Source organism: Oreochromis aureus, linkage group 13 (genome assembly GCF_013358895.1).
Source record: "Oreochromis aureus strain Israel breed Guangdong linkage group 13, ZZ_aureus, whole genome shotgun sequence".
Lineage (NCBI taxonomy): Eukaryota > Metazoa > Chordata > Actinopteri > Cichliformes > Cichlidae > Oreochromis > Oreochromis aureus.
Window position 1 is genome coordinate 20,433,635 of NC_052954.1, and position 13,805 is coordinate 20,447,439.

At 40.1% G+C, this 13,805-nt stretch overlaps 1 protein-coding gene across 3 annotated transcripts; it reads right to left on the reverse strand.

The window, feature by feature from the left end:
* Positions 1–5,531: 5,531 nt before the first annotated feature.
* On the reverse strand, positions 5,532–12,290 carry LOC120443346 (polymeric immunoglobulin receptor-like). Of its 3 annotated transcripts, XM_039621806.1 has the most exons (11): positions 12,277–12,290; positions 10,699–10,732; positions 10,034–10,096; positions 9,514–9,834; positions 9,056–9,349; positions 8,799–8,919; positions 8,579–8,673; positions 8,428–8,462; positions 8,255–8,311; positions 8,086–8,136; positions 5,532–7,555 (listed from the first exon to the last, which is right to left on the reverse strand). In XM_039621806.1, the coding sequence occupies exons 3-11, from the start codon at positions 10,077–10,079 to the stop codon at positions 7,379–7,381; spliced, it is 1,197 nt and encodes a 398-aa protein (XP_039477740.1). In that variant the 5' UTR covers positions 10,080–10,096; positions 10,699–10,732; positions 12,277–12,290; the 3' UTR covers positions 5,532–7,378. The 3 variants fall into 3 exon arrangements, with proteins under 3 accessions (XP_039477740.1, XP_039477741.1, XP_039477739.1); XM_039621807.1 differs by lacking the exons at positions 10,699–10,732; positions 12,277–12,290 and having other exon boundaries at positions 5,532–7,300; positions 7,487–7,555; positions 10,034–10,320; XM_039621805.1 differs by lacking the exons at positions 10,699–10,732; positions 12,277–12,290 and having other exon boundaries at positions 10,034–10,320.
* Positions 12,291–13,805: the final 1,515 nt, after the last annotated feature.

Below are 13,805 nucleotides of genomic sequence, written 5' to 3' on the forward strand. Positions count from 1 at the left end.
CCTGTGTGTGGAATCTAAAGACCTTGGTGATGTTAAATTGCGAAGCTTTTACGTTCAGGGAAACGGGGTGGTCATGGCGGCACGTGGAGTTTCAATCACTCGCCAAAAGCAGTAACCTGCTGTCGCTCAAAAACACAATGTCCAATCTCTCCCAAAGGTCGCAGGCGTGATGAGACTCGAGCTCGGAAATGTTTGTTATGCCATTTGTCAGTAATGGTTAGAGCGCCACCTAGTGGGACGACTATAATAATGGTTGAATGAGATGAAATTTTAGCTGGTGGTTAAATGCATGAATTCCATCAATGTGACATCAGATCGGAAGCGCTGGTTGTATGCGTGTTGGGCGTGGCTCGGCCGCCGGTGCGAGGGCCCTCATATCGCTGCTTGCAGCTTTAATTATTATTATTATTATTATTATTTTTCATTGAAATGAATTGCCTTTTTGAGGGCTTTAACATGCTCAAAAAGTCATGAAATTTTGCACACATGCCAGGTCTGGTGAAAAATTTTGTATTTTAATGGTTTTACATATGAGCACTGGGAAATGGCTCTGTAGCGCCACCTATGGCTTGTTAAATGCAGCCCTACGAACACATCCTTTTAGCTACATGTCTGAAATTTGGCACACATGTGTATCATGCCAAGACGAACAAAAAAGTCAATGGGACCATTGACGCAAACCCAACAGGAAGTCCGCCATTTGGACGTGAAGATGACATTTTGGCTCTAATTTTGCCATTTCCATGCCTCGAACTTTTGCGAACTCCTCATTGGAATTTCATCGTACAAGCTTCATATTTGGTCATTGTCAACTACACACCTGGGCCATGTTAAATTGCGGAGCTTTGAGTTTTCGGGATACGGTGAGGCCGTGGCGCCACGGCGGTACGATGACTCGCCATGAAAATCTTATTGCCTCTCGTTCTGTCATACATTGTCCGACCTTGACCAAAGTGGACACATATGATAAGGCTCCACCCCTGAACATATTTCAACTGCCATATTTGACATCAGGTACAGCGCCACCTAGTGGGAACAGGAAATGTCATGTTTTACACTTTGGGGTACAGTATTGTAATGGGTGACATCTGCAGCCTCAAATTTCTCCAGGAAAGCCTTAAGGAGTTGGTCTTGGGTTACAGTGAAAACTGTGAGTTTTCGCGGAAGGGTGTGACCCCAGCAGCATGGCGAACATTGAGGTCTCGCCATGAAGAAACAAATTAGTGTAACTCAATGAAATCCAATCTGATCAGAACCAGATTTTACAGGGATGATGTCAGACCCGCCCTGAACAGATTGATATGCCCATTGTCAGGAATACGTAGAGCGCCACCTAGTGGCACCAGGAAATGTCATGTCTTTCATTTTGTTGTACTGATTTTCACAGGTTCATCGTGGCCACCTCAAAAGCGGTGAGTATCACCATCAGTCCTTCATGATGCTTCTGTGCGAAAATTGTGACTTTAAACTGAACGGCGCACCCTGGTGGCAACGCGGTTCACCATGAAAGACGAAGTGGCTTTTGAGGGGCTTGGAAATTTTAAAAGTCTTGGAATTTGGCCCAAACCTCCAATGTGATGAGGCCTTTGTTGTTATGTGATCATTTTCCTTGAATAGTGCAAAATGGCTCCACAGCGCCCCCTACAAAATTTCAAAACATCAGCCCCTGCTCTGTGTTTTATTTATAAGTCTGAAACCTGGTAAGCTTATGGAGGATATCAAGATGTACAAAAAGTCTCTTGGAGCAATATCCCAAATCCAACAGGAAGTCAGCCATTTTAAAATTAAGGTGTAATTTTAGCCACTTTTTCGCCTCTTTTCAGGCCTCATACTTTGACGAACTCCTCCAAGGGATTTCATCAGATTAACCCGATCTCCTGTGTGTGTAATCTAAAGACCTTTGTGATGTTAAATTGCGAAGCTTTTACGTTCAGGGAAACGGGGTGGCCATGGCGGCACGTGGAGTTTCAATCCTCGCCAAAAGCAGTAATCTGCTGTCACTCAAAACACAATGTCCAATCTCTCCCAAAGTTCGCAGGCGTGATGAGACTCAAGGTCGGAAATGTTTGTTATCCCATTTGACAGTAATGGTTAGAGCGCCACCTAGTGGGACGACTATAATAATGAGTGAATGAGATGAATCGTTAGCTGGTGGTTCTAGGCATGAATTCCATCAATGTGACATCAGATCGGATGTGCTGGTTGTAGGTGTTGGGCGTGGCCCGACGTGCCGGGGTGCGAGGGCCCTCATAACGCTGCTTGCAGCTTTAATGTATATTGTATCTGTTTTTACAATTCAGCCTATCCCAACTGCCATAGGGTACACCATGGATGGATTGTCAGTCTGTGGTGGGCCAAACACAGAGAGCCAGACTATTTGCACTTACATTTGGACTCTGGGAAGAATTTGGAGTACCCGGTCAGAACATCAGAACTAACGACTGCACCACCGTGTTGTCTTATAACATTTATAAGACCCATTTAAATTTAAAGATTTCCATTTATCAGTTTTGTAATTTTTTTGTATTTTGATTCTTCCCATAGTGGTGCACCTGATACCACGTTGAAGATTTAGAGTTAAATGTGTTCCTCCTCTTTACACTGACACACTGTCAGTCAAGCCCTGCTGCTCATGCGTTAAGAAAATGTGTAAAAATTAGGAAAAATTTCTCACAGTGTGAAAACAGCTTCTCATAGTGTGGTAAACGGATACCTTAAAGTATAGTCTCATGAAATGATAACCACAGAACTGTATGTCACAGGGGCACCATTGAGAGTGTTCTGACCAGCGGCATCCCCGTGTGGGTTGGAAACTGCAAACTGCAAAGTCAGCGACCTCAGCCAGCTACATCGGACCGTCAAAGCAGCTGCCAAGATCATTGGAACATCTCTCCCTCTGCTACAAGACATCTTCCACAACCTCTGCATCAGTAAGGCCTCCTGCATCATGCTTGACCCCTCACACCCCTCATGTGGTCTCTTTTGCCTCCTCTCATCCGGCAGAGGCTATCGCAGCATTGGGGCCTGATCCTCCAGACTGCGAGACAGCTTTTTCCTTTTTTTTCTTTTTTTTTTTTTGCCTGTCCCATTTGGTTCTTTAGCCATCAGAATTGTTGTCTGAAGACCAACAAGGATACCCAATGGATTTACTTTGCCAAATGGATCATCACGGCCTTGCCGTATTGGTCCATTTGATCAACCTTTGTTGTTATTATTTATTTTATTTTATTTTCAGTTGTTACAGACGGGACAGACATGACTGAGGGATAGGAAAGGGAGAAAGAAAGATGAAGGAAAAGAAAAACAGAAGGGAAGAGGGGCAAAGGGCACTTAAAAAGAGAAAAAAAAAATCTCCTGGATGGAGACAGCTTTTTCCAACATGCCATCAGACTCCTGAACTCACTACCAGCTCCCCCACTACCCCCCACCACACACACCCACATTTACCACTAACTGACTCTATTGGACTACACATACCACTGCCTTTGTAAATACAGATGTTGCTCTATGGACAATCCTACTCTCAGGAATCCTGCTCATGTTGGTCACTTTATTTCACTCAAGGTCACTTTAAATCACTCATACTGTAAACTGTAAAGCTGCTACATTGGTCATTTTAAACCACTTCAAAGTCACTTTAAATCTCAATTGTAATTTGTAAATGTTGGACTGTTATTAACCCTTTTTACCTCAAAGTGTATATTTACTCCTCTTACCTCAGTCTCAAAGTGTATATAGATTTATTCTTCTTATTCCTACTCTTTCTATATTTATTGTTGTTCTTTTGAACTGAATGGAACTGGAGCCTCGTCAATAAAGTTTACTTTGACTTTGAGCCCCATTGTTCTGACCCTTGGAGAAAAAAAAGAAGAAACATGAGAGACATGTAAATGTGGTAAAATAAGAAATTATTTGAACTCTTTAATCTTAAGAGCTTAAAAAGAAGAAAAGCTGCACTTCTTCAGTTTTCTTTTTTTCATTTTTCTTTTTTTTTAAAGATGTTTTGCCTCTCACTCAAGAGGCTTCTTCAGTTCTAAAGCAACTGGTGAGGAGTCACAGGTTATATACCCCTAGTGGGGACTGTTCCCTTTGGAGGTGATCCTGAGGGCCGTTAATCAATCATGTCAATCATGTAGGTTGTCACATGAGACAAGGTGTGAAAAAAGCCTGAGTCATTAGTAATAAATAAGAACAAGAAAAAAATGTTTTGAAAGACTAGTAAAGGAGTCCAATAGAAAAAATCCCTTTGTAATTTACAAATCTCATGTTATCAAACATTAGACTCCAAAACATGGAAAACACTGTTAAACCGGAACCAACCGAAATACAAACGAAATACAAGGAGCATGAGTCCTAAACTGAGTCTAGAAATACACAAAAACAGTTCAAAACAAAAATGCTGGAGTCCAGGGAAGCAGTCCAAAGAAATCAAAGTTCCAGCAGCAGGGGCCCAAAACTCAAACTGAGGAGCTGGGTCAAACATGAGTCCATAGTTCGACGTCTCAGGGGGCCGATCCCGTGAAAAGTGGCAGCAGCACGGGCAACTGAGCAGGTCCCGAGGCCGGCTGCATGGAAGACGACGGCGGCTACAAAGCAGGTCCGGAGGCCGACTGCGTGGAAGACGGCGGTGACTCTCAGGCGTCAGGTGTACTGGTCGAGGCTTGGTGGGCACAGGACCAGATGAGGCAGGACCAGACCAGGCAAGACCAGACGAGGTAAGACCAGACGGTGGTGTGGCAGCCACAGGCGACGGAGCTGGAGCAGATGGTGGAGTAGATGGCGGCTGAATGGACTCTCCTGAGCCACCAGCGGAGACGAGCAGGTGCTGGCCGGGCTCACCAGAGCCGGGCAGGTGCTGGCCGGGCTCATCCGAACCGCCAGCAGGAACAGAGGCAGGACCAGCAGGTGTGGAGACCCCTGACCACAGGGACACTAACTGTAGCTGCACAGGGCTCGCAGCCAGCTTAGAATGCAACGGCTGGGGCTGTGCAGGGTAAACAGTCTGTCCAAGCTTTGTCAGCACAACACAGTCCTTAGCTGGCTGAGTGAGCTCACAAGAGCTTCCAGTGCAGGCAGGCAGTGACTGAACAGGTTGAACTGAACTGAACTAAAGACATAGTCAATAACTGAAATAAGTGCACCAGGGACGAACATAGGAGGTGTAATGGTGGTTGTGTAGCTGGTAGAGCAGGTAGCTGAACCGGTGACTGAGCTGGTGACTGAAGTGCACTCCGAGCCACCCTTCTCCGGGGAACAGGAACAGGGGCTGGCTGAACACCAGTCATCCCCACCCAAGGAACGGGTGTAGGGACGAGCTGTGCTCTGGCTGTATTTACCCTGGGAGCCGGTGTAGGTGCAGGTGCTAGCTGGACCTCTGCTGCTCCCATCTGAGGAACAGAAACGGGTGCAGGAGTTGGCAGGATCACAGTTGCCCTCACCCGGGGAACCAGAACAGGCGCAGGTAATGGCTGGGTGTCTGTCAACCCCACCCGAGGAGCAGGTACGGGTGCAGAGACGAAAGGGGCCTCTGCCAGCCTGGGGACAGAAGCAGGGACCAGCTGGACCTCAGCCACCCTCACCCGATGAACTGATACTGGTGCAAGGGAAAGCTGGGCCCGAGCTGCCCTGGGAACAGGAACTGGAGGTGGAGAGCGGAGAGCGGAGCTCAGGAACAGTAACAGTCACTAGATAAACAAGGTTAATGGTGCCAAACTGTTTTAGGGGATATAGATTTAAGGCAGGCTGGTCTTAGAAAATCCACTACTTTTAAACTCTCCAGGTGAGAGTTAGCAATCCTGGAAGAGATTAGCTCAGAGACAGTCACAGAAGCAGTTTCAAAACACAACACTAGTAACCATCTCTTGTGGAACAGTGTGCTGTCTAACACAGTTCAGAGAAGGGAGAACGACAGAGACAGTTCTTTTCAGACAGGAGGGGAGGAGAGAACACGGGGAGAGCACAGACATGATGGGTTGGGGAAAACATGGAATAAAACACAAGGAGGAGAAACGAGGCATGGGGACTCACAGATACATGGAGGGGGACACATAGGGTAAATTCATGAGGGGAAATCTAATAAACACCTTAACAGAACAACCTAGGCACCCTTAGAATAAACAGTGGACCTAAAACATAATAACATCAAATGACAACAATACAAGAAATACAAAATACCGGGTAGGAGTCCCGGGACCATGACAAAATATATATAATCATAAAATATAATCAACAATTATCCAGTGTAGTCCTGCCTTTCCTTTTTGTGAACTGAGTTACTTAAAACATGACAGCAATAAGTTACTTTTTTTTAACCCATGTTGTATGCATATATTCAGATATGATACTGAAATACACAGCATGGAAAAAGTACTGGGCCAACAATTACACCTACAGGAGCTGCTCAGACATGCCACGAAGCTCAGGAGCACAGTTCTTTGTGCTGATGTTAATGTCAAAGGAGTCTTCAAGCTCTGTTGGTAACTTTTATGTATTATATGCATCGCCACTCATACCCTGGTCTGTAAAATTACATCGTCGGAAACTTCATGGCTGAGATACTGTGGTTCCTAAATGCTTCAATACAACTATATGTGGAATATCTAGGAAATAATAAAAAATTTACATGGTGCAACTGTGGCAGCTTATTACCGTAACACTACAGTACCAATTTGGCGAGCTCTTTTGAATGACCCATTCTTTCAAAAAGGTATAAAAAGGCAGACTGCATGGCTAGGTGCTTGATTTTATCCACCTGTTGCAATGGACTGTAAACATTTAAACTGAAAAAATTAATAGGTGTGGCCCAATACTTGCCTATATATCAGTCCACTCTCATCTTAAAATCCCTGCTGTTGCTTATACAGCTTTTCTATTGACAGGCACTTTTTCTTTCAACTATAGTCACAAAAAATACATTTATATAATATATAATAGAATGAATAACGCAACGGTTTAAAGCACAAAACAAAAATGTTTAATATAGATTAAAAAGTCAAGATTATCCATTATTGTTGATGCTTACAATACAAGAACCAAGAATCATATTAATGATCCTGAAAAAGAGCAAACAAACAGGTCAATGCTTCTTTGAGCCATTTTACAGCTACGCAGGAAAAAAGTTAGCAAGAAGAAGAAAAGATTTACTAATAACAAGCTGATGGCAACAGATAAGACATTGCACCATAAGACTCCAGTAACATAGGTACAGATAAAATAGATAAAATTGCAAATGTTTTAATATTTAATCTTTTAAATTCTAGCTAATGTGCTCTAATGTAACTCCTGTGTCTTTTCCGTCACCCTGTTGGAGAACAGAAACAAATCTTATGAACATTTGTTGGGAAATTAAGAAGAAAAAGCAAAGAAACATGTGATCGAATTAAAAGGAAAGCATGACACTGGGATAACAAACAGAATGATTTGAAGTGAAGGAAATAAAGGAGGTGAGATACAGTGTGTGGTTGGGTTCAGGTCTTGTAATATTTACCCTTTTCATGCGTTGTTTCCTAACAACAGAACTGTACAAGATTTCCGTTTCACTTTCAGCAAATGAACTCTGGGCAGGAGCAAAAATAGAGACTGAGCACTTTACACTTCTGCTGTGCTTTAAGAAAAAATCTTAGATGAAAGTCTACGTATATTCTTACATATATATGCATAGTTGTAGTATTTTAGCATTACCTCAGGTGATTTTTACCCACATGTCCAACACTGGAGGGTAGTTTTCTATTGCTCTAGTACTCCTACTTTTTAAAGTGTAGGATGTCAGTTATAAGAAAATAGCAGTACTTAAATGAACTACAAGGAGTAAATGTTTTAGTTATCAGATGCGACACAAAATACAGCTTTGTGAATGAATAATGGTTTCATTTCTTCATAGCTGTGGCTGTATTTTACAAGTTATATAAAATACACACCAGTTTACCATATGAAGATTCATTTTATCAGACAGACATATTAGAACTCACCTTCTAATACTCGACTCAATCACACATACAGTATACTTTCATGTGACCAGTACGTTTACTGATAATTGTAAACTGAATTTGTTGATAGTGCTGTAGTTTGTTACCTTGGTTAACTTACCTTCCCTTTTTTGTAGAGTCTAACTTCAGAGTATGTTACTTCCTTGTCCACCTGTGTAGAATCAAAATTATACAATGCATTTACACTCACTGAGTGCCCCATAGGATCATTTTTTAAGTGCATGGTGTCAGTGTTGAGAAAATACCAGGTTTATAAAGGTTAGAGGTACCTTGGCTAAACTTCTTTTTTTGGGTCTAACATCAGAGTATATTATTTCCTCTTCAGCCTGCATTGAAAAACAAAACACAATTAGAACATCTGCCAAACTGTCATTAGGAAATTTTGTGCTGTGATTTTGATCTCCTATTCTTTTAGTACTATGTACCGATCACCATAACTTACCGTTGGCGTGACTGATGAGTCTGCTTTCCTCTGCTCTAGAAAAATAAAACTGCTGTTACTGACACTGTGTAACAATGTGTAATAATTGAATTTAAAAGATTTTGGAGAAAACAATTACCATGGATATAAATTCAAGTTTAGTAATACTCACTGTGTCTCAGTATAAACCAGATGAACAACACCACAATTACAATCCAGATCAACACACTCAGAGGGATGATGAGGATCCTTGGGGCAAATGAATCTCTGCAACATGAAGATTGAAAATATAATTTTGTTTAGTTTAATGTTTAATGTAAAAAATGTTTATACTTCATTTTAAGAAATATGTTACCTCTGATTACTGCAAATAAATATATAAAATATCTGACCTGTGTTGTTTATTTTCTCCTATTGTAGAAGTTTTCCCTTGTTCCATTGTTCCATTTTCAGCAACAGTATGAATAGTAGTAGAGATAGTAGTACTAGTAGTAGCAGTAGTAGGGGTAGTGGCTATAATTTAAAATAAAGAAAGGTCATCACGAGAGTACTGCAACAATTATCATCCTAATATCTCTTACAGTAGTAAAATGTAGAAAGAGAAAGAATTCATATACATGGATTTTATTTGATATCTTGCAGTACTTACTAGTGTTCTCTGTAACAGTTAAATATACTGGTATCTGAATGTCTGCTTTAGCACACCAATACCAGCCACTGTCCTTTGACCTTAGTCCACTCATGGTCACTGTGAAAACATTTGGGTCGCTCATGTGAGTGGTCACTGTTGTTCCATCTATGGATCCAGATGATCCTGTCACACAGTTCCTGCCCAGCCTGCACCACTTCATTTCTCCAGAGTTACTGTGGTTACATCTAATAGTTATGCTTTCTCCAATATATCCTGTAATCCTCTGATGATCCACATAGAGACTGGGGGTACCTTCAAGGACAAAAAACAAATAAATAAAAAATATAAAGTAATGAATAGAAAAAAGGATTTAAAAAAAGCAGATTCTATAAACCACTGGAAATTCAGATTTAATGTCTATTTTTATTAACTTTTAATGACAAACACTTTAAATGTTTACAACGATGGTCACGTACCTCTGGTAACTGACAGGTGAAAATACTGTGGATAATCCTCTCCATTATTAATCTCCACCACACACCAGTAATCAGTGTTTTCATTTGTCAGCTGGTTTATAGTCACAGTAAAAATGTTCTGTTTTTTGTCATCAGAGATTAAATATTTTCCTGAAGGGTCTGGTTTGTTTGTTTTTACTGCATATCTGCAGAAGTTCCAATAATAACCTTCACACAAGTACTTCACATGGTTTATGTATTGGGACTCATATAGACATGGGATGGAGATAGATTTTCCAGCTTTCACTGATACTTTACTGACTGTAGTTATGCTGTGAACTCCTACAAGAAGAACAAAGTATTTTAACGGTTATATTTACTTAAAACATTATTCAAGTCTTTTCTTTAGTACATGCAGATACATTGTAGTATAAAAAGTATGTATAAGTATAAAACTGCATACTACAAAAAGTATTAACAGTGATTAATTTGATCATCTGCTGACATTAGCCTTTGAAACATGAGGTGACCTGTGACCAACCTTTGAGCACACTGAAGAGAAGAAGAATGATGAGATGAGCAGCCATGCCTGTGAGTGAGTAGACTTCAAACATATGAGCTACTGTCAAGTCTGGTTCTTTCTATGAGTGTATGCAACATGCAAATACAGCACTTCAACCCTGCCTTCTTGTTAGTTCCTCCTACTGTGTGATGTTATATTTTTAATTTATTGCATCACTGGTGTATTTTGCTTCAAACTAGGTGTAAGAAATAATGTTTAAGAGCCACACTGACTCATTAATTTAACATTAACACAAGTGAATGACAAATATGTACCCCCTGAACATATAATAGCACTGACAGTAAAGTAAATTAAAGTAAAAAATAAATAAATAAATGAATAAATAAACAGTTTTAATTAACATCATGAAAATAGAGGTCAGAATTATCCATTGAAGTTGATGCTCATCTTTATTACATTAAAACCAGTGAACACATCAGTGAAAACAAAAGCAAAGTACGCAACAAACTGTTCTTCTGCATCACAGGAATAAATTTTGTTGTCATTAAAAAGAAGAAGATATAAGTTACTACACAACAGGTTGATGACAGCAGACAACACACTACAGCACTAACTGACAAACATAAAATGAAAATAATTTGTAATTATTTGTTGTAATATTTAGATAATTTCAAGGTGATTACCTAATTTGTTGTAAGTAACTTATATACCTTCACCCTGTTGGAGAACAGAAACAGATGACAATTAGGAATGACAATACTGTCATACAATTACTGTATAGCTGCACAAATTATTTCTCCAGAGTTACTGTGGTGAAATCTAATGGTGGTCGTGTGGTTTTTCTACTGTGACAGATTAAAGTGTCTATGAAAATGGCCTCAGAGGTACTGTAATAAAACTTGAATTTCCTATTTGTCTTAAACAAGCAACACTGCCACAACCTTTGTTAAAAATGTCTGGTACGGTACAGAGGCCAAGAAATACCAACAGCCAAATAATTTAACACACAAAATCTTTGTGTGTAAAGTTTAGTGTAAGTGTAAGGTAAAGTTTAAAATAACGTTAATAGTAAAGTTATACGTACTGTTATCAACATCCTTATTAAAATTTTAACCCAGCTGTTAATGAGCAATCTGAAATTTGCAACCCACCAGTACCACGTAGTGTCCCTCCCTTTCTACTCTTCCTTTTCTTTTTATTGAGTACTTCTCTATTGCTGCCCCCCAGGTTTTAACAGTACCATCAGATCTGACAAGGATAAAGCAGTTAGCTCAGTGCAAAACGGGCTCTCCCATCATCACCACAGTATTTATAGGATCTTACCTTTGTGTGACAGATAGGTGAAAACAAATTCCCACATCTATCCGTATTCGTAAAACCCACCAGTAACGATCGTCCTGCACTGTCAAATTTTCAGTATTGCCAAAATCCAGTATATACTTTATATATTTTCAGTGCAAAAGCAGGTTTTCTTATAGGGTCAGTTTCATTTCTACCTCTCTGCTAACAGGTTTTTTTTTCTTTCTTTCACACAGGAAGCAAGTTTGTGTGAGAATTTGTCTCCTTCTGCAGGTTCACAAATCTGCAAGGACGGGGTGCAAAAAGCTTCTTTTTTAAACTGTGCATGATTTAGGGCTACAGAAATCAAAGTTTCCTTATTTTGCATTAAAGTCCAGAATTACTATCCAGAGTTGGGACCAGGAAGTAGAGTTGCAGTCTTACATGCCTCTCTGCAGCTTCTCTCCTCCTGTTACCCCCCCCCCCCCCAAAGACCCATCTCCATTGAGATTGTGTCAGCTCCCAAACAGACAAAAAACAAGCTAAAAACCAGCAACAAACAACTTAAACATAAAAAATCACAAAGAAAGAACAATACAGTATCCACTAGAGATGGACCGATCCGATATTACGTATAGGTATTGGTCCGATACTGACCTAAATTACTGGATCGGATATCGGTGAGAAATAAAAAATGTAATCCGATCCATTAAATATAAAAAAAAAACACCTCACAAAACTTGCAACACGGCGTAACTCGGCTCATAACCGTAGCATGTCGGAGCAGTATGCATCACGTGATAGAGCGGCTGTGTGTATTTGTAGCCTCACTACCAAACCAGCATTTCATCTCGGAGGAAGTTATCCCAGAGAGAAGTAAAGCAAGTGTGTAAGTTCATCTCTGAATGTTTGTAAAGCATTCCCGCGTTAAGCTTAACAACCGATATATGGAGCAACTGCCTCTCTCTCTCTCTCTCCCTCACCTTCCTGCTGCTACTTCAATCGTGAAACTGCTTAATGATCAGCTGATCGGCTTTTCTGTCGCCAGTCCATCTCTCTTCTTTGTTTTTGGCCCACTTTGCACCAGAAAGAGGAAACCAGCGGCTGAACAACAGCAGCACCTTTAAGCCTGATAAGCTGTTGTTAGAATTTATTTAATATTACGTTCTACACCAGGATCCTTTTCTACGTAGCTGACGGCTGGTAACTGTGCTGGGGCGGATCTAGCAAAGTTTAGCCAGGGGGCCGATAGGGGCATGAACAGGAAAGGGGGCACAAAGACATACTTTTTTTTTCTTATTCTCATTTAAAATGTCTAGCTTTTAATAAATAATTATCTGAATCTTACACCCAAAGTTTTAATCTGATTTAAAATGTATAGAAGTCCATCATTGTATATAGTAACTATTAAGTCTAATATACCCTAGTAAGCTATACTGCTTTTTCCTTTGGGAAGATACCATCTGTGAATTCTGCAATTCTGTTGAAGAAAGATGTTGAATCTGTTTAATTATTCTTGAAAAATAATTTATTTCTGTGCATTTTTTTTTCACCCTGCATCAAATTAAAGTTGATTACATCGATTAAGCATCATGAGGTGGAAGGTGGGGGGTGGTTCCCTATTTTTTTTTGCTGGGAGTTTGCAACCCTATTAGTTAGGTTGCTTAATATTTCTGCTAAGTACTCTTTAAAATACCAGAATAGGGAGGATGGAGTAGGTTTAAATTTATTAGATTGATCAGTGTTGCTGAACTATGAAATATTTTGGGTGCAGTGTATTTTTTACATACAGGTATAACAGAATAGCTTTAGTGTTGTTGTTTATTTAAACTTGAGTATGAACTTATACAAAATGCAGCAAGATATTAAAAAACAGTTTTATTGATTAAAAAACACACTATATCGGATTCATATCAGTATCGGCAGATATCCAAATTTATGATATCGGTATCGGACATAAAGTGGTATCGTGCCATCTCTAGTATCCACATCTGAACCAAAGAGTAAAACAGTGAAATGTGGATTATTAAATATTAGGTCTCTCTCCTCCAAGTCTCTGTTAGTACATGACTTAATAATTGATCAACAAATCGATTTACTCTGCCTTACAGAAACCTGGTTGCAGCAGGATGATTATGTTAGTTTAAATGAATCAACACCCCCGAGTCATTCTAACTACCAGAAATCTCGAAGCACAGGCCGAGGGGGCGGTGTGGCAGCAATTTTTCACACCAGCCTATTAATTAACGAAAGACCAAGACAGACTTTTAATTCATTTGAAAGCCTGATGCTTAACCTTGTCCACCCCAGCTGTAAAACTCAGAATCCAGTCTTACTTATTATCATCTATCGTCCACCTGGGCCTTACACAGAGTTTCTCTCTGATTTCTCAGACTTCTTATCTGATTTAGTGCTCAGCTCAGATAAAATAATTATTGTGGGTGATTTTAACATCCATGTAGATGCTAAAAATGACAGCCTCAACATGGCATTTAATCTGTTATTAGACTCA

Excerpts from the sequence above, each read along its gene's own strand:
- LOC120443346 (XM_039621805.1), bottom strand. The coding sequence starts at position 10,106 with ATGTTTGAAGTCTACTCACTCACAGGCATGGCTGCTCATCTCATCATT. Across the intron at positions 9,350-9,513 it reads TCACCTGTCAGTTACCAGAG|GTACCCCCAGTCTCTATGTG; the intron begins GTACGTGACCAT and ends TTGTCCTTGAAG. Across the intron at positions 8,920-9,055 it reads AACTGTTACAGAGAACACTA|CCACTACCCCTACTACTGCT; the intron begins GTAAGTACTGCA and ends TTTAAATTATAG.